The sequence below is a fragment of the Cyprinus carpio genome, chromosome A23 (assembly GCF_018340385.1).
Source record: "Cyprinus carpio isolate SPL01 chromosome A23, ASM1834038v1, whole genome shotgun sequence".
In the NCBI taxonomy this organism is placed as follows: Eukaryota; Metazoa; Chordata; class Actinopteri; order Cypriniformes; family Cyprinidae; genus Cyprinus; species Cyprinus carpio.
This window is the reverse complement of record NC_056594.1, coordinates 22914984-22933367: the sequence shown is the minus strand read 5'-3', so window position 1 is coordinate 22933367 and position 18384 is coordinate 22914984. Positions and strand designations below refer to the sequence as shown.

The following is an 18384-nucleotide window of genomic DNA, read 5'->3' as shown; positions in this document are numbered from 1 at the left end:
TTCAGGTCCTGAGAGATGGTGGTTCCCAGGAATCTGAATGACTCCACTGCAGTCACAGTGCTATCTATGATGGTGATTGGGGGGAGTGCAGGGGAGTTTCTCCTGAACTCCACTATCATCTCCACTGTTTTGAGAGCGTTCAGCTCCAGGTTGTTAAGACTGCACCAGACAGCCAGCTGCTCAACCTCTTGTCTGTAAGCAGACTCGTCACCATCCTGGATGAGACCGATGACTGTAGTGTTGTCTGCAAACTTCAAGAGCTTGACAGAGGGGTCTTTTGAAGTGCAGTCGTTGGTGTACACGGAGAAGAGCAGTTGGGAGAGAACACATCCCTGAGTGGCTGTTTGACATGAATTTGCCCAGTCTCAATATCTGTTGCCTATCTGTCAGAAAGCTGGTGATCCACTGACAGATAGAGTTAGGATCAGAGAGCTGGGTCAGTTTGGTCTGGAGGGCTGTTGGGATGATGGTGTTGAAAGCCGAACTAAAGTCCACAAACAGGATCCTCACATAAGTCCCTGTTTTGTCCAGATGTTGCATGATGAAGTGCAATCCCATGCTGATTGCATCATTCACGGACCTGTTTGCTCGGTAAGCAAACTGCAGGGGGTCCAGTAAGGGTCCAGTGATGTCCTTCAGATAAGCCAGAACCAGTTTTTCAAATGACTTCGTAACGACAGATGTTAGAGCCACAGGTCTGTAGTCGTTAAGTCCTGTTATCTTGGGTTTCTTTGGAACGTGGATGATGGTGGAGCATTTGAAGCAGGAGGGCACTTCACACAATTCCAGAGATCTGTTAAAGATCTGTGAAAAGATGGGGGCCAGCTGGTCAGCACAGGCTTTCAGACAGGCTGGTGTAACACCATGTGGGCCTGGTGTTTTTCTTCTTTTGTTCTTCCTGAAGACCTGGCACACATCATCCTCACTGATTTGAAGTGCAGGGGGGCGGGAGGGGGATTGCAGGAGGTGTTAACGGTTGTGTAGGGAGATGGTCAGAATGGGTGTGGTGGGTTTCAAATCTACAATAAAACTCATTCAGGTTGTTAGAAAGTTGTTGATTCGCCTCAGTGCAGGGGGATGGTGTCTCGTAGTTTGTGATGGCTCTCAGCCCTTTTCACACTGAAGTTGAGTCAATGGAAGTGAACTGATCTTCCAACTTTTTAGCGTAGGTCCTTTTAGCCACTCTAATCTCTTTGTTCAGTGTGTTCCTGGTCTGATTATTCAAGACTCTGTCCCCATTTCTGTAGGCATCCTCTTTGGCCTGACGTAGATGTCCGAGTTTTGCTGTAAACCATGGCTTTTTATTGTTGAATGTTAAATAAGTCCTGGTAGGAATGCATATATCCTCACAGAAACTAATATAGGATGTTACAGTGTCTGTGAGTTCGTCCAGATAGGTGGTAGCAGCTTCAAAAACACTCCAATCAGTGAGGTCGAAACAGGCTTTTAAAGCCAACTCTGTTTCATTGGTCCATCTCTTTACAGTCTTTACTACAGGTTTAGCAGATTTAAGTTTTTGCCTGTATGTTGGTATAAGATGAACCAGGCAGTGATCAGACAGCCCCAAAGCTGGTCGTGGGACAGAGTGATATGCATCCTTTATTGTGGTGTAACAGTGATCTAGTATGTTACTGTCTCTGGTGGGACATGTAACATGCTGTCTGTATTTTGGCAGTTCATGGGAGAGATTGGCTTTATTAAAGTCCCAAAGAATGATTAAAACAGAGTCCGGGTGTTGTTGTTCTGTCTCTGTGATCTGATCAGCGAGTTTCTGTAAAATCAGGCTCACGTGCACTTGCGGAGGGATGCAAACACTCACAAGAATGAACGAGTGAAAGATAACACAAAGAATAGAATTTAACAAAGATAACAAATAACACTCAAACACTCAAAAAAATGAAATCTGGGTGTTGTTGGATAAAAATAAATAGAGCATTTTGAAACAAATAAAATTAATCAGTTTAAGGGATGTACACAATTATTTTAAATCAGTCTGAACTAAATCCATAAAACCTTAAAAGAGCTCAATTCATTTATGTCGAAACAACGAAAAAGAAATGATTCGAGTCAAACTACTACTTTTGCGCATGCGCTGATGAAAGGAAATCCACGTGACCTCGTCAGTTACCGCGGGCGCCATCAACGTGGTGGAACGCTGTAGAATTGGTAAGTTCAAAAATCTTTTATCATCTTTGTCTGCATTGTGCTGATAAAGAGTAAAAAGTATTTAAATCAGTCAGAATTCTACATTAAGCGGATATTTGACCGCTTATTGGAATATTTGAACTACTCTATTAGTCACATGTTCATACTCGATGAAACATAGTAAATCGATATAAACGCCTGCGTGTATGTACATAATTTAGCATTAATGCGGTAGTCGCTTAGTTCTAACTCATGTTGTAAGCGTTATTTTGCTAGATTGTTTCAGTTGTTAACGTATAACTTAGATGGGCATTTCATTCGGGCGACTGTTGAGCGTGCTGTAGGTGATGTTTCTGTACAAGTACAGACGAGAACACTGCCAATTAATGAAAAAACAAATTAACAAACAATGATTTCAATGTAAATACAATGATATGCTTGATGTAAATCAACAAGCAACCAGGCGGTGTGTAATACAGTATAGAGCACATGCGCACTAAGCCCATGTCACGTGACGATGGTCAAGAGGATGCACGCGATGATAAATACTGTGACTGTAAGTTATTCCTTCACTCCTGTTACATGTTCAAAATCGTAATGCTTTATAGTTATGATCTTAAACGTGATATTTATACTTTAAACGTATCACTGTCTTAAAATTAAAAAAAAATTAATTTTAATTTAATCACTGTCTTGTCTGTTGTAATTGCTACTGCACATTATTGTATTACGCTTTATCATTGTTAAAGTTGCTGTAATTAAATGAGCTGTATTTAAAGCATGATTTAAAGACAAATTAATCTTTGCTTGTATGAAATATAATGATCGAAACTAGTCTTTCTGGGCAGCATTCACATTTTCTATTGATTTCAGTTATAATGCATATTGCACAGGAAAATGCGACATTAATCAGCTTCGGTTTCATCGGTAGAGCAGGATGGCCTGATTTCTTCAGAACTGTTTATGTAGCGACACTAAACATTATTTGGAAATAATAAGACAATCATAGTTTAATTGAATGCCCTACATCTCATGCTAATTTTATATATATATATTTTAATTTTACAGGTTTTACAAGTGTTTAATTAACCGCATCACATGCTTGGGTTTAAGTCTACTTTTTCACATGGTAAGTTGTATCAAGAAATGTTCTTAAATAGGTTTAGAAAATTAGCTCATTATTACTGTAATAAAGTAAAGGAAAGTTTAAAGTGTTTCATTAGTGTGTGCTTGGACATACCTAATGTTTTGATAACCAATATAAAAATATGTAATGTAATTATCTCATTTCTTACAATTCATAGTTGTTTTACTAGATAGCCATTTAATTCAGACGACTATTGCTGAGCATGCTGTAGTAGGTGATACCACTGTACAGGTAAATACAAGAACACTGCAAATTTATGTAAACATTTTTTATTTTTATTTATTTAATTTTTTTTTTTTACAGGTTTTTACAAGAGCTCATTAAACAGCATCAAATGCTTGGATTTTAGTCTACTTTTTCACGTGGTAAGTTGTATTAAGTAATGTTCTTAAATAGGTTTAGAAAATTAGCTCATTATTACTGTAATAAAGGTTATTAGTGTGTGCTTGGACTTACCTAATGTTTTGATAACCAATATAGAAATGTACAATGTAATTTTCTGATTTCATACAATTGATAGTTATTTTACTGGATTGTTTCAGTTTCTCTGTACGGGTAAAGATGAGAACACTGCAAATTTATGTAAAAATGATTTTTTATATATATATATTTTTTTATTTTACAGGTTTTACAAGAGCAATAAACAGCATCCCATGCTTGGGTTTTAGTCTACTTTTTTCATGTGGTAAGTTGTATTAAGTAATGTTTTTAAAGGGTTAGTTTCCAAAAATGAAAATTTTGTCATTAATTACCCTCATGTCGTTCCACACCTGTAAGACTTTCGTTCATCTTTGGAACACAAATGAAGATCTTTTTGATGAATTCTGAAAGATTTCTGTCCTTTCATAAATAGCAACTGAGACTTTGATGCTTTAATAAGTTCGATGTTCGAAAGTATGATGAACAGATTTAATTTAGGCTTTTACTCGCATATAAACATTGATCAGCGAAAATAAACAGAAGGTCAACCGAACCTGCTTGATGCCCAAAAACGGAAGCTCAAACGTGCTGCGTAACACACTAGAATGAACCTCACTGGTTCTCGCATGACAAACAAACATGCTTGAGCTTCCGTTTACCACAACTGATGTGCGAGTTGATGAATGTTTATATATGAATAAAAACCTAAATGAAATCTGTTCATAATATAAAGCGATTGAGCCTCTTCAGAAAAATTTGACTAAACTGCTCGATTCATATAGATTAGTTTTATGATCTGTTTATGAACTTTTTGAATCGTCAAAAGTGTCAGTTGCGCAGCTGTTTATGGAGGAACAGAAATCTCTCGGATTTCTAAAATATCTTCATTTGTGTTTTGAAGATGAACAAAAGTCTTACAGGTTTGGAACGACATGAGGGTGAGTAATGACAGAATTTTCATTTTTGGGTGAACTAACCCTTTAAATAGTTTTAGAAAATGTATCATTTATTATTGTCATAAAATAAAGAAAAGTTTAAAAGTTTCATTTAATTAATGTTTAATTAATGGACATTCCTAATGTTTTGATTGCCAATTTAGAAATGTGTAATGAGATTATATGATTTCATAGAAATATAATTAGTTTTACATACTGATCAACCATGATTTTGTGTTTGTAATTAATTGTTGTATTTTTTTTTTCTTCAGGTTATTTGAATGTGGCCTTGTAAAGAATGTGGAGCATTAGAGTCTAGCAGGTACAAATTGTTAAGACATTATAAGTTATGTCATGGTCATTATGGTAAAAATCAACGATATCCATGTTCTTATGCAAGTTGCCCATGTACTTTCCGAACATGGAGTAGCCTTAAAAGTCATGTATACCGTGCCCACACATTATCAGCACAGACATCATCAGGATTAGCGACATTCAGCTGTCAGTTGTGCGATTGTGCTGAGCTTTCTTCAGAGAAAGATTATTTTGTACATATTGGGACACATCTTAGAAATGGTCAGACTTGTAGTTGCATGTTTCTGGGCTGTAGCTTTCAGACCAACATTTATGGTACTTTCTATTCTCACAAGAATAGAAAACACAAACAACATGAGTTAAAAGACTTCAAACCAGGTGTTGTGACAATTCATAATAGACCTGGGACATCTTTGGAGAGTTCTGAAGAAAACAGGCCATTCTGCTCTACTGATGAAACCGAAGCTGATTTAGACATTCAATCAGATGACGACAGTGAAATAGTTTCTGTTGAGAGCCTGCCAAAAGTAATTAAGCAAAAAGTAGGGTGTCTGCTACTGAAGTTAGAAAACATTCTACATGTACCTGCTGCAGCAGTAGATGAATTGGTGGATGAACTACACTTTTTGTTGAAATCTGCTTCTGTACCACTTGTACAAGCTACCATCTTAGATGTTTTTAGAAATCATGGACTGCCGGTTGACGAGGCTGTGATAAGAGACCTTGCTTGTGCGGTGTGTGTATCCAACCCTGTAGGAGAGTGTTTTGGAAAGGATGGGCTGCTTGCAACAGCCTTCAGAAGAAAAAAGTTCTACAAAGAAAATTTCTGTGTTATTGAGCCAGTTGAATATATTTTAGATGCCAAAGAGAACAGAACATTTCAATATATTCCAGTGTTACAGTCTTTGCAGCAGTTACTGAGCAAGGAGCACATTTTCGATCAGGTGATTGAGAATAAAATTGCACAAGAGAAGACCTCTGTAGCAAGTGGTACTTCTGATTGTCATTACTTTAAGTCTTTTCAAGATGGACTGTTCTACAGTCAGGGAGATTTTTGGTCTCAAGAGGAGTTAAGAATCTCTTTAACTCTATATTTAGATGACTTCGAAATTTGTAACCCGCTTGGAACCTCCCGCAAAAAACATAAACTCTGTGGAGTTTACTGGATACTAAGTAGTCTCCCCCCTGGCTCTAATTCAGCACTTAATTCAATATACTTGGCAGTACTTTGCAAGACAGACGATATTAAGACATTTGGATTTGAAAAAGTGCTTGAACCCTTTCTGCATGATCTGCATATTTTTGAGGAACAAGGTGTGTACATTTCTCATATTGGTGAGTTTGTAAAGGGCACGGTTCAGTGTGTTGTCGCTGATAATCTAGCTGCACATGGATTAGGTGGGTTTGTTGAAAGTTTTTCAGCAGGCTTCATATGCAGATTTTGTACAGCGCAGAAACATGAGATCCAAACCCATAGTGTTTCATCTGGTGCTTTCAGGCTTCGTACAAAGGAATGTCATGAAGAACATGTGAAGTGTGCAGGTGAAACCTCTACTCATTGTTTTGGGGTGAAGGGGCCTTGTGTCCTAACCCAGCACCTTTCACATTTCCAAGTCACAAAAGGATATCCTCCTGATATCGTGCATGATATCTTTGAAGGTGTTGTGCCAGTAGAGCTGGCTTGTTGCCTCTCTGTATTAATTTCAAATAAATATTTTTCACTGGATTTTCTGAACCAGTTGATTCTGAACTTTCCGTACAAGTGGGGTGACAAAACGAATAAGCCTCATGTCATACCACGCACATTCTCGACCAGGAAAACCATAGGCGGCAATGCCCATGAAAATTGGAATTTGCTGAGGTTATTGCCATTTATGATTGGCTCCCTAGTGCCAGAGGATGAACCTGCTTGGTTGTTGATCTTGGACTTAAAAGACATTGTTGAGCTTGTGGTAGCTCCAGTGCATTCTGATGAGACTGTAGCATTCCTTGAGTTTAAGATTTGTGAGCACAGACATCGCTACCAAGACCTTTTTCCAAGTGCTCATTTGCTACCAAAGCACCACTTTTTGGAGCACTACCCGCATATGATACAATGCTTTGGGCCACTTGTATGTATGTGGACAATGAGATTCGAATCAAAGCATAGCTTCTTTAAACAGATTGCTCGTCACACCAACTGTTTTAAAAACATAGCTCTCACACTATCGGCAAAGCACCAGCTAATGATTGCTTTTCATTTGCATTCCTCTTGCCTTAAGAAGCCATTATTTGAAGTAACAAATGTTTCATTGATTCCAGTTGGTGTGTTGAACAAGGAAATAGCTTGCACCATCAAACAGAGATACCCAGATGTAATGGAAGTTAGTCTAGCCAAGTCTGTTAATGCAAATGGAATAAGTTACAAAACAGGAATGATTCTTGCTCATGGATCACTCGCAGGCCTCCCTGAATTTGTGGAAATAATGCAAATTTGCATTTTTCGAGACAAGTTGAGTTTCATTTGCAAGAAGTTGTGTTGCTGGTACAGAGAGCATTTTAGAGCATTTGAAGTAAATGCATCACATCTGAGAGAGTTGGTCATTGTCGAGCATGCTGAACTGTTAGATGACTATCCACTGGTGTGCTACTTGATTGGGGCTGTCCAGATGCTGACTTTGAAGAGATACATTCACATAGCAGCATAATATATGTGAAGTTACTTGTTCCTGTAAGTATAAAGTACTTTTTTTTTCAGTCCAAATTACAATAAATCTTCACAGTTTTTATTGTTTTCCCATAGGCTTGCAGAGGCTTGAGTAGGATGTGACTTTCAAAGGCTGTACACTACAAGATAATTTTGAGAGTAAGTAATATTTTTTTTTTCTCTTTTTTTCAAAATATTCAAAATAATAACATGAAAATTATTAAATGTGCATTATGTAACGTTTTTTGGTTTAAAATTTATATAAAGAATGAGTATATCATGAATCCATCTTCCAAACCATCCTGAATCACTACAGTATGCCTATAATAAGTGTTTATATTTGGACAATTTTGGACCTAGCAGGACGCCAATCACTAGTAGCAAGCATATAGAAGTAGCTCCGGCTACAGGGTTCTTCTGCAAGATGCATGCAGTTTTGTTTATTAACCGCTAGAGTGCCAAAAGTTACATGGTATTCTTTAACCATCTATTTAAAAGCACTTATTGCTTTAATTCGTATTTGTGTAATATGTTTTTAATATATCCTCTCCTCTTCAGACTGATAAATAGAGCAATGGCTCGACCAGTGAAACTTAGAGTAATCTTAGCTGATGATGATGCCAGGAAGTTGATCCTGCCTGAAGGGCTTCCTAGTTCTACTGAGGACCTTGCACAAAAAATCACTGAAATGTTCCAGCTTGATGGGGATATCCGCTTGCAATATCAAGACGACGATTTTGGTGGCGAGTTTGTGAATTTAACAACAATAACTGATGTTCAAGATAAAGGAACCTTAAAGGTCATCTTCAAGACTACAGGACAAAACCAGACTGCAGCATCAACTCCTGCTTGCTTAATGCTGTGCCAGGCAGATGACTCTGCATCTGTCTCTTCGTTTGAAACTGACGACACGGTTCTTCTTTCTTCTCCTGATGGGTCAGTGCAATCCACATCAAGATCTGCTCCATGGCCACTTGTATTCCCAATTCCACGCTTCTCCTATGACTCTGAAATAATTCTACAGCAAGCTAATGCTGAATTCCATGAAAACAGAACTCGTCTCAGTCCGTCTCCAAAGCTGAAGTCACACATTCTAGAAGTCCTAGCTGAGGAAATCATAAAATACAAAGCATATCCAACTGATCTAGACCTTAACACAGTGGCAGAAGCATTAATTAATAAACACCCTTGCTTGCGAGAACAAGGCTCCTACAATGGTTGCTATGGGTGGAAAATAAGTCTCAAATATAAGATGGCAAACTTTCGTACTAAGCTCAGAAGTGTTGGGTGTTCAGAAGTAAGCATAAACTCAATGAAGAACAAACGCCAAGATCAGTACCATGCTGCTTCAAACATCAAAAAGCCTAGAAGAGCCGAAGTAAATTACTGCCCTCAACATCCAAAGGGAGAAACGTCTGAAAGTTTAGAGAGGGAACGAGTCGATCTTTTGGCTGCGATTAAGAAGAGAAACAATGACAAAGTAGTCAAAGAGAAGATGGAGCGAACCTTTTCTTACAGAAGACAGGAAGTGGTCCAGGAGAAGCCGATGATAGCGGAGTTCAAAAGTCGATGGCCAGCTCTTTTTAATGTTGATGAAGTAAGTGTTTTATATTTTTTCTATTCTACGTAGACATGCTAATTTACTTGAGGTTATGTTAAACCTGGAAATTTGAATACCAGGGGTGTGATGAGATCTTGCCAGGTTTCTTGAGGTGAAAAGCTGTCTCGCGATATTGCCGTGACATTGTGAGGGTGAAATTAGTATAGAATATTCCACTGCTACGTTTACATTATGCCTCCACTGTCGTTTTTATCGAAATAAAAGCCAGTTAATTCAGTTGGATAACGGTCGCTTTAATTCCATCTAGCTCATCCAACATGAGGTGCAGAGTCGTAAGTAGTGGAGCAAGAATCACAGTTCACTGATCACGTGACGAGAGGAAAGCGACTCCCTGATGCATGCAGATCTCTCTCAATATGAATATCTTAGGCTGGGCTGTGTAGTTGTAACCATCTCTTAGCTCTGATTTATGGTTAAAGAATAACTTAATCTCTGTTTGCACTTCGAATATTGAGGGTGTACTCACACAAGGTGCTCTGAACCATGTCCAAGTGCTTTTGACCCACAAAGCCTGGTTCGTTTGACAAGTGTGATCACTCCATTCCATGCCTGGAGCGCGGTTCGTTTAGCCGTCCCTGGCACACTTGGAAGAGGTGGGCCAGAGCACGGTTCGGTTGGGATTGAACGCGGTTTGCATGCAGTGTGAGTGCTAACTGTGCCGGAGAATGGAACAGCTGCTACTTTTATGCGCGCTACTGACATCTTTATTACTATTTTGATAGTACACTTTTCAATTAATGTAATTCATTTGAGTGTATTTGGGTTTATAACGGGTCTGGTTCTCACCTTGTTGATGAACAGGAATTGAAGTTTGCGTTCGTTATAATCCTCTGATACGTGTACCGGTAAGTGAAAATCGCTGCGCGGCATAAATTATAAATCTATTAGGTGGTATCTTGGTGTAAGTGAATTTCTTCCTGTTTTCTTCCATTCAAAAAGTTGCATCGTATATGACGTAAGCGTATATGACGTAACGTTCCGGCCCAGAACGTTAAAGGAATAGTCCTTATAGTGGACTTCAGTGGCCCCCAGACAGTTGAAGGTCAAAATTACAGTTTCAGTGCAGTCTCAAAGGGCTTTAAACGATACCAGATGAGGAATAAGGGTCTTATCTAGCGAAACTATCTGTCATTTAAAAAAAAAATACAACTGTATATGTTTAGAAACACAAATTATCGCCTTGCATGTATTTCTGCTTTCCGTATTCTTCAAAAAGCTTACGCTGTATGTCCTACGCCTTCCTTATTCTACTTACGGAATGAACGCGGTGGCAGGTTTTTTTTATTTATTTTTTTTGTAAGTAGAATAGGGAAGGCGTAGGACATACGGTGTAAGCTTTTTGAAGAATACCGATAGCAGAAGCACGTGCAAGGCGATAATTTGTGTTTATAAAGCATATACAGTTTTTTTTTTTTTTTTTTTTTTTTTTTTGAAAATGAGTGATGGTTTCTCTAGATATGACCCTTATTCCTCGTCTGGTATCGCTGATAATTCATACTCAAAGTAGAACTGGAATGACAATCATTAAAATATGATTAGTTGAAACATTTCAAATGCAGACTATTTTTCTAGTCATATATTTCGTCATTGAGGATTTCTTAAAAATACTGTGTAAAAATCTCATCTCGTTCTTGTGAACTCAATCTTGCGTCACATCTCGTGATCTTTCTCGTCACACCCCTGTTGAATACCCTATTTGATTTTGTTTGCCTTTTTTCCTTTTAACAGATAAATACTGAGTTCATGCGCATCACCACTGTCCCATTGGAGTTTAAGTTTCTTGCTATGCTTGACCAGTATTCGGACAGCTTGATGAAGTTGTTTCAGAGTAAGGGTGGAGTCACTGGCAGAACAATAAAAAACATCATGCAACCCATTTCACAGGTTGGTCAGTCAATTAATTACTTCAAGGGTTAATTCACCCCAAAAATGAAAATTCTGTCATTAAAGGATTAGTTCACTTTCAAATAAAATTCCTGATAATTTACTCACCCCCATGTCATCCAAGATGTTCCTGTCTTTTTTTCGTCAGTCGAAAAGAAATGAAGGTTTTTGATGAAAACATTCCAGGATTATTCTCCTTTTAATGGACTTCAATGGCCTCCAAATGGTTGAAGGACAAAATTACAGTTTCAGTGCAGCTTTAAAGGGCTTTAAACGATGCAAGACGAGGAATAAGGGTCTTCTCTAGAGAAACCATCCTTTTCGAAAAAAAAAAATACAACTGTATTATTTAAATATATATAAATCTAAAAAATGTAACTCGCGCCACGTTCATTCCATAAGTTGAATAGGGAAGACGTAGGACATACAGCGCAAGCTTTTTGAAGAATACGGAAAGCAGAAGCACGTGCAAGGTGATCATTTGTTTTTATAAAGCATATACAGTTGTATTTTTTTGGAAAATAACCGATCGTTTCCCTAGATAAGACCCTTATTCCTCGTCTGGTATCGTTTAAAGTCCTCTGAAGCTGCACTGAAACTAATTTTGACCTTCAACTGTCTGGAGTCTAGTGAAGTCCACTATATAGAGAAAAATCCTGGAATGTTTTCATCAAAAACCTTATTTTCTTTTCGACTGACAAAAGAAAGACATGAACATTTTGGATGACATGGGGGTGAGTAAATTATTAGAAAAATTTTATTTGAAAGTGGATTAATCCTTTAATTACTCACCTTCATGTTGTTCCACACCCGTAAGACCTTTGTTCATCTTCAGAACACAAATGAAGATCTTATTGATAAAATCTGACAGCATTCTGTCCCTTCATAGACAGCCGCACAATTGCAACTTTGTGTTATAAAGTTCATAAAGAGATCATAAAACTAATCCATATGAATTGAGCTCTTTAGTCCAAATTTTCTGAAGAGACTCTATCGCTTTATATGATGAACTGATTTCATTTAGGCTTTTATTCACATATAATCATTGATCAGCAAACATGTAGAAGCTCAACCGAACCTGGATGACGTGTGGAAGTTTATTGCGGAGAATGAGGTTCATTCATGTGTGTTACACAGCACGTTTAAAACTTCCGAAGAGGTTTGTTCTCAAAGGTCGTTCATTTTTGGTTGAACTTCTGCTTTTGTTAGCTGATCAATGTTTCTATGTGAGTAAAAGCCTAAATTAAATCTCTTCATCAAGCGATCGAGTCTCCGAAAATTTGGATTAAACTGCTCGATTCATATAGGTAGTTTTATGATCTCTTTATAAACTTTTTGAAGTGTCAAAGTCTCAGTTGCATAGCTGTTTATGGAGGGACAGAAAGCTATCAGAATTCATCAAAAAGATCTATTTGTGATCCAAAGATGAATGAAAGTCTTACAGCATGACATGAGGGTGAGTAATTAATGACAGAATTTTTATTATTGGGTAAACTTTCATACAGATTTTATGTACTGTTATACTTGGTTATCGATATGCTGTGGTCAAATAATCAATGTTTTTGTGCCTTTTTTTAACAGAATAACAGCATAGACATGCGAAGAGAATGCATTCTCAAAGCACTGTGTGTATACTTAAATGAGGACCATGCACAGCTGTTCAAGGAGTACAATGTAAGCAAATGCTTTTCTCTTCTTCACTTTCATATGTTTACGTTATGTTTTGTACGCTTGTTACAGGTTTCATATGTTTACTAGGGGTGCAACGGTTCTCAGTAAAAAATTGAACCGTACCGTTCTCCACTTACGGTTCGGCACGCACTCGCACCGCAGTCCACCTCGAATGATGACGCATCTGTAGGCTAATATGGTTTGTTTAAAATAGCAACGTGGAAAACAGACAGAGTTCATATAAATGTATGTTTCAGTCGATGGATGTGCATTCTGGCTTTCCAAAACGTTAAAACAACGATAATCAAAAAGCGTGGACAAAACAGTCACTCTTTGTAAACTTGGTTCAATGCGAGTGCCGTATGCTGCTCTAATGTCCAGTCATGTACGCTGTTGCTATCTTTGTTTAAACTAAAATCATTTAAGCCTTGCTAGCTTAAACATTCAGGAGCAAGACGCGAAAGAGAACTGTGAGAAGATTTGTGTGTGCGCTCATCCGAAGCACGCACACGCTTTTTTCAGACAGCGTGCAAATACTGAGTTCTCTTTCAAGTCTTGTGCTTCAGCGGCCAAATTCATACAAAAATTATGTCAACATGCCCGTCTTGGCAGGTATCCTAGCAAACATAGTCTGTTATGTCTTAAATCTTTGCTCTATTGTATTTATTTGTAATGTTGCTTGTAGTTTGATTATTTGTTCTTATTTTCTTAAATTTTGTTTGACAGTAGTCATATTTTCCCTGAACATAGCACATTCTGAACCGTACCGAAACCGTGACCCTAAAACTGTTGCACCCCTAATATTTACTGTCCGTATTAAAGATCGTTGTTCTACAAATGAAACACATTTTATTTGTTTTGCACAGGATTGTGACTGGGTGAATGCCAAAGAAGCCATAGCGCAGATGGTAATGGGGATCTACATCGTCCGATCCGAAGGACACCAACCAGGGGATAAGCCTGTGGACGTTGGTATCGTGATTGAAGGGACTGAGGTTCTCTGCTCTTTGAAGAATGTAGCTGTATCAGTGGCCATGCTGTTTGGACTTACTTATGCCTTGAACCTCAGCTACCCACGAGAACTCAAAGCTACATTTGAGGTCATCCAGAAAGTGTTCTTTAACTTGGATGGACAAAAACTTTCACCGAAGGTACAAGCCCTCAAGAACAAGATGCTGGAGTAAGTTACCTTACGTGTGTAGTCTCAAAAGACTAAATCTTGATGCAAGAAGGTAGTAGCTGTGGGCTGCCCATTGCTGTTGCAGTGTGCCCACTGTCTGTTTAGTGTTTGACACGTTTTTGTCAAAACTCTTCATATGCAGGGAACTTTAAAACTGCTGTTGGATCTAATTGATCCTGGAAATCTTTTAATCTTTGTATTTTTTTTTTATTTATTTTTTTTTCTTGTTTAAGATATACTAGCTTTGAAATTGTAGCTCAACACTAAGCACATGTTGGTGTTTTTCTTACAGTGTTAAAATTTAATTTAAATTTCACTATTCAAATTACACAATTAAAAATTAAAAACAAAAACACTATACCTTAACTTCATTTATTGTATTTTAATTTAATTTTTTTTATTAAGTAATTTTTTTTATTAAGTATTCGTCAACTTGGATTGAACTTTAAAACTACTGCTGTAGTTGGATGTAATTGATCCTGGAAACAATGGATGTTTGTTCCATCTTGTTTGAAGATGTTTCAAAATTGTATCTCAACATTTGTTTCTTTTGTTGATTGGTTCTCAAATGTTTTTTGTCTTAAAATTTGGCAATGGTATTGATTAACAGACTTTTTTTTTGCATATACACTGAAATAGCAATATTGTTCATCTTTCTTGGATGATATTTTATTTTATTTTTTTCCCACCAGAAAAATTGCCTTGAAATAAGAATAAACATTCACTTTGAGAACATTATATTTGTGCATTAAATTACATTTTGATAGACATGTCAGTAATTAAACATTCGTTTAAAGTAAAAAAAAAAGTTGTACAATTAACTTAACAGTAGTAGTTAACAAAATATTTTTGGTTTTCTAAATTAAGTGATTAAGATTAATTGGCTCAACAAGATTAAATAGTTTACAGATAAATTCCAAAATATGATTCAAATGAAAATGATTTGATCTTGTTGGTTCAAGATGAATTTTGCTCTTTGGTTCCATTTGCCTAAATTAAGTTGAGACAACACCATTCAAATGTGTGGAAATAGGTGTCATAATTATATTAAGTTAGACCAACGATTTATTTTTTTGAGTGTAGATCTGAACAGCACAACTTCTTTAACACAGTTACATCTGTACACCACCGTTCATTGATGTAAAAGCATGTCCCGCCTCCGCGCGATCACGATCTGCTCTTAACAGCTGAAAGCCGGGCAGATGGAGTGCGCTGTCTGGAATGGTGTCATTCAGCCAGGTTTTGTGAAACACAGAGCAGCAGAGTGTGAGAAATATTCACCTGTCCTGCACAAAAAAAATCCATTATCCCCGCTTCCTGAGTCTGACGAGCGCACTGGCTCGCTTCCCCCGTCTGCGCGTCCTGAAGCGTTTGATCAGCGTCGCTGCTCCACCGACAACAACGTTCAGTAAAACGTTCAAATAATTGAAATCCGGTAAAAGATTTTGTGGTGTGTTCTGCTGAATGTTCAGCAGTTCATCCCTGGTGAAACTGATCGTGTTTGATAAACAAAAAACATGAAAAACAAACAAAAACAGTATAAACACTGGAGAGCCAAGCACTGAAGCAGCCGTGTGCGGCGCCATCGAGACTACGTCATTCTTAGACTAAATGCACATTTTGATGACGTCACGGGACGTGTCTAAGCCCAAATTCTGTGAACAGTTCCAAAAATTTGCGAGCTTTTGCGATAATTGCGGAGTTTGCTTGATTTTGCGATAAATTCAGCAATCGCAAAATCCTGGAGGGACTGATTAATAGATCATGTGTGAACAGGACCTTTTCAAAAATCCCTGTAAATTTGTTCTGTCGATCATATCGTTCTTATGGTGATGACATGATTACTCTGAGCTGTTTACAAAGCTTCAATACTTTATATTCACCCATTCCCATACCCATTCATCAGGGATGCGACTCTGCAACTGGATACTACTATGCGCGTCTCGTGTTTATAAGAGCAAAACATACTGATTGGCTAGTAATGTAAGTTTGGTTGAGAGTGAAAGCTGCTCCTCTCATACCATTGGTAGGCGAACTCATGAACTCGAAAGTGATATCAATCAACAAGATTTTTTTTTAAAAAAATGTTAAGGTAGGATTATTTTTTTCCGCTGTCAAACGCTGCACGCCGGAAAATTTGGCACGGTGCCGGAGAACTTTAAGCCCTGTTAATGAATTACCAAAAAATATTCATTCATATCAAAGATCTATGTGGATAATAGCTAATAAACAAAACACATTTTTATCTTATTGACAAAGTATGTGAATTAGTGGCCATGATACAGTAATTTCTAACTTCAATACCTTGAAAAATATCAATTGTTAAGTGACAACTGACTACAGTGTTGTGATGTATTTCCAAGTGAAATGGAATATTGTATAAAGGACGGGGTTTTATTGTGGCACACCTCCACTCCACCTCTTGCTCATAGCAGATTCACAGCTGGATAGGAGTGGTTAAGAATATCTGCTTGAGGGGGCGCTATTGAGTACCGAATGGAATAGATGTGTTCTGTTGAGCTCCTCTCCATATTTTAAGTTAATCGGTCATTGATTTAATTTCTTGGTTTCTTTTATTTCTTTTTTATTATATTTATTGCTTTTATATTTACATACAAAATTCAACAACACTAACATGATATGTTAACACAAACTTATAACAAACACATACTACATTCACAAACAATAAAAAATAATCAACCAGAAAAGGTAAATAAATAAAAATTTGTATCTATACACTGTATGCATATACACATACCAATTTCACAGTTCTAGTTTATACATATATACACACAAACAAACATATACAAAATAAAACAAAGTTTAAGGACTCCTAGTACAAGACAACTTCAACATTTCTTTTATTATATGTCTTCAAATATCCCATCAAATACATTCCCATTATTTTCTCCTTCCAAGAAAATCATAAAGGATTTCCAAGCATCCTCAAAAGCCTTATATCTGCCCTTTATAATATATGTTATTTTCTCCAATGACATTGGTTGCCAACTCCTTTAACCATCTCACTATACTTGGTGCCTTTACCTTTTTCCAGTGAAGAGCTATGAGACATTTAGCTTGTAGAGTACACATATAAACAAAAATATGTTCTCTTCTTCTCCTCAAATTAAGGTTATTAGGATATAAATTTAATATAAAACATTTTGGTTCAAGGGGAATAGTAACATTAATTATTTTACTTATCAAATTTTGCACTCCCTTCCAGAACTTCAAGATCTCTTCACACAATGAAAGAAATTATCTTTACATAAATTACATTTAGGACATATGTCTGTGATATTTTCATTAAATTTATTTAATAATACTTGAGTTACATACACTCGCATTAGCCAATTATATTGTAGTTCTTGGTTTCTTTTACTTGTTAATTTTCTTTGTTGAAGAGCTGTATAATGACTCAGCTCAAAGTTGAAAGGGGAAAGAAGCTGGATAAAGCATTGAATGAATTCCGAATAAATATTCTGGAAGCATCTTTGGCATCCACTCAAGCATCTTTAGTGTTCCTCGGGATAGAATTAAGGAGGTGGAAAATGCTACTGCCAATTATGACTGCCGCCTTTCCCTCGTCGAGCAGAAGTGTGCAAAAGTACAGTCAGAGAATAAAGCTCTTCATGAAAAAGTGATTGATCTAGAAGCTTGCTCCAGGTGGCAAATCATTAAAATCATCGGCTTGCCTGAGAAGATAGAGAATGGGCACCCCACAGAGTTGTTTTTTATTTTAATACCATTAAGTGTTTTAAAAGGGTGGTATGCTTATACATTGTTTATTTCAACTTTTGTATGAATCCTAGTTTACCTTCAAAGGGCAGCGGCATCATTTTTACCAGCTAGAATGTGCATGGCTTGGGTCATGTGATCAAGCTAGATAAAGTATTTTCCCATTTGAAGTCTCTGTCCGCTGATGTTATGTACTTGCAGGAGAGCCATATTAGCCCCACGAGAGAGAAGATGCTTAAATGCAGCTGGGTTGGCCATATCTTTCAGTCCACATTCTCCAGCAAGCCTGGAGGAGTTGCAATCTTAAGCCATAGGATAGTTCCTTTTAGACATGTTTCCACTTTGAGTGATCTAAACGGTCGATATATTTTGATAAATGGTTACATTTATTCATTTCATGTTACACTTCTTAATGTGTATGGACCAAATTTTGATGACCCTACTTTCTTTACTAAAATATTTAACTTATTTTTGATTTTACTGATTCACATGTTATTGTAGGTGGTGATTTTAACTGTGTGCTTGATAATGTTTTGGACAGGTCAGCCCAAATAAGCCAGTTGGCCTCTGCCTCCATAGTTCTGAATAGTCTAATGTCCTCCATGAATCTGGTTGATATATGGAGACTGATACATCCCGCAG

The 18384-nt window shown here is 37.2% G+C and overlaps 1 protein-coding gene across 10 annotated transcripts; it reads left to right on the top strand.

Annotated features, from left to right (window-relative positions):
- The first annotated feature begins 1991 nt into the window (after window positions 1-1991).
- LOC109066989 lies at window positions 1992-14282 on the top strand. 10 transcript variants are annotated; one of them, XR_006153355.1, is made up of 11 exons: window positions 1992-2166; window positions 3214-3274; window positions 3462-3523; window positions 3596-3657; window positions 3918-3977; window positions 4920-7672; window positions 7745-7807; window positions 8207-9245; window positions 10998-11153; window positions 12735-12827; window positions 13691-14280. XR_006153355.1 is itself a non-coding variant. In XM_042713643.1 (11 exons), exons 8-11 carry the CDS (start codon window positions 8223-8225, stop codon window positions 14006-14008), a joined length of 1590 nt encoding a protein of 529 aa, XP_042569577.1. In that variant the 5' UTR covers window positions 2043-2166; window positions 3214-3274; window positions 3596-3657; window positions 3918-3977; window positions 4920-4969; window positions 7264-7672; window positions 7745-7807; window positions 8207-8222; the 3' UTR covers window positions 14009-14279. The 10 variants fall into 10 exon arrangements, 4 of the variants coding, with proteins under 4 accessions (XP_042569578.1, XP_042569577.1, XP_042569576.1 ...); XR_006153357.1 differs by having other exon boundaries at window positions 3450-3523; XM_042713643.1 differs by lacking the exon at window positions 3462-3523 and having other exon boundaries at window positions 2043-2166; window positions 4920-4969; window positions 7264-7672; window positions 13691-14279.
- Window positions 14283-18384: the final 4102 nt, after the last annotated feature.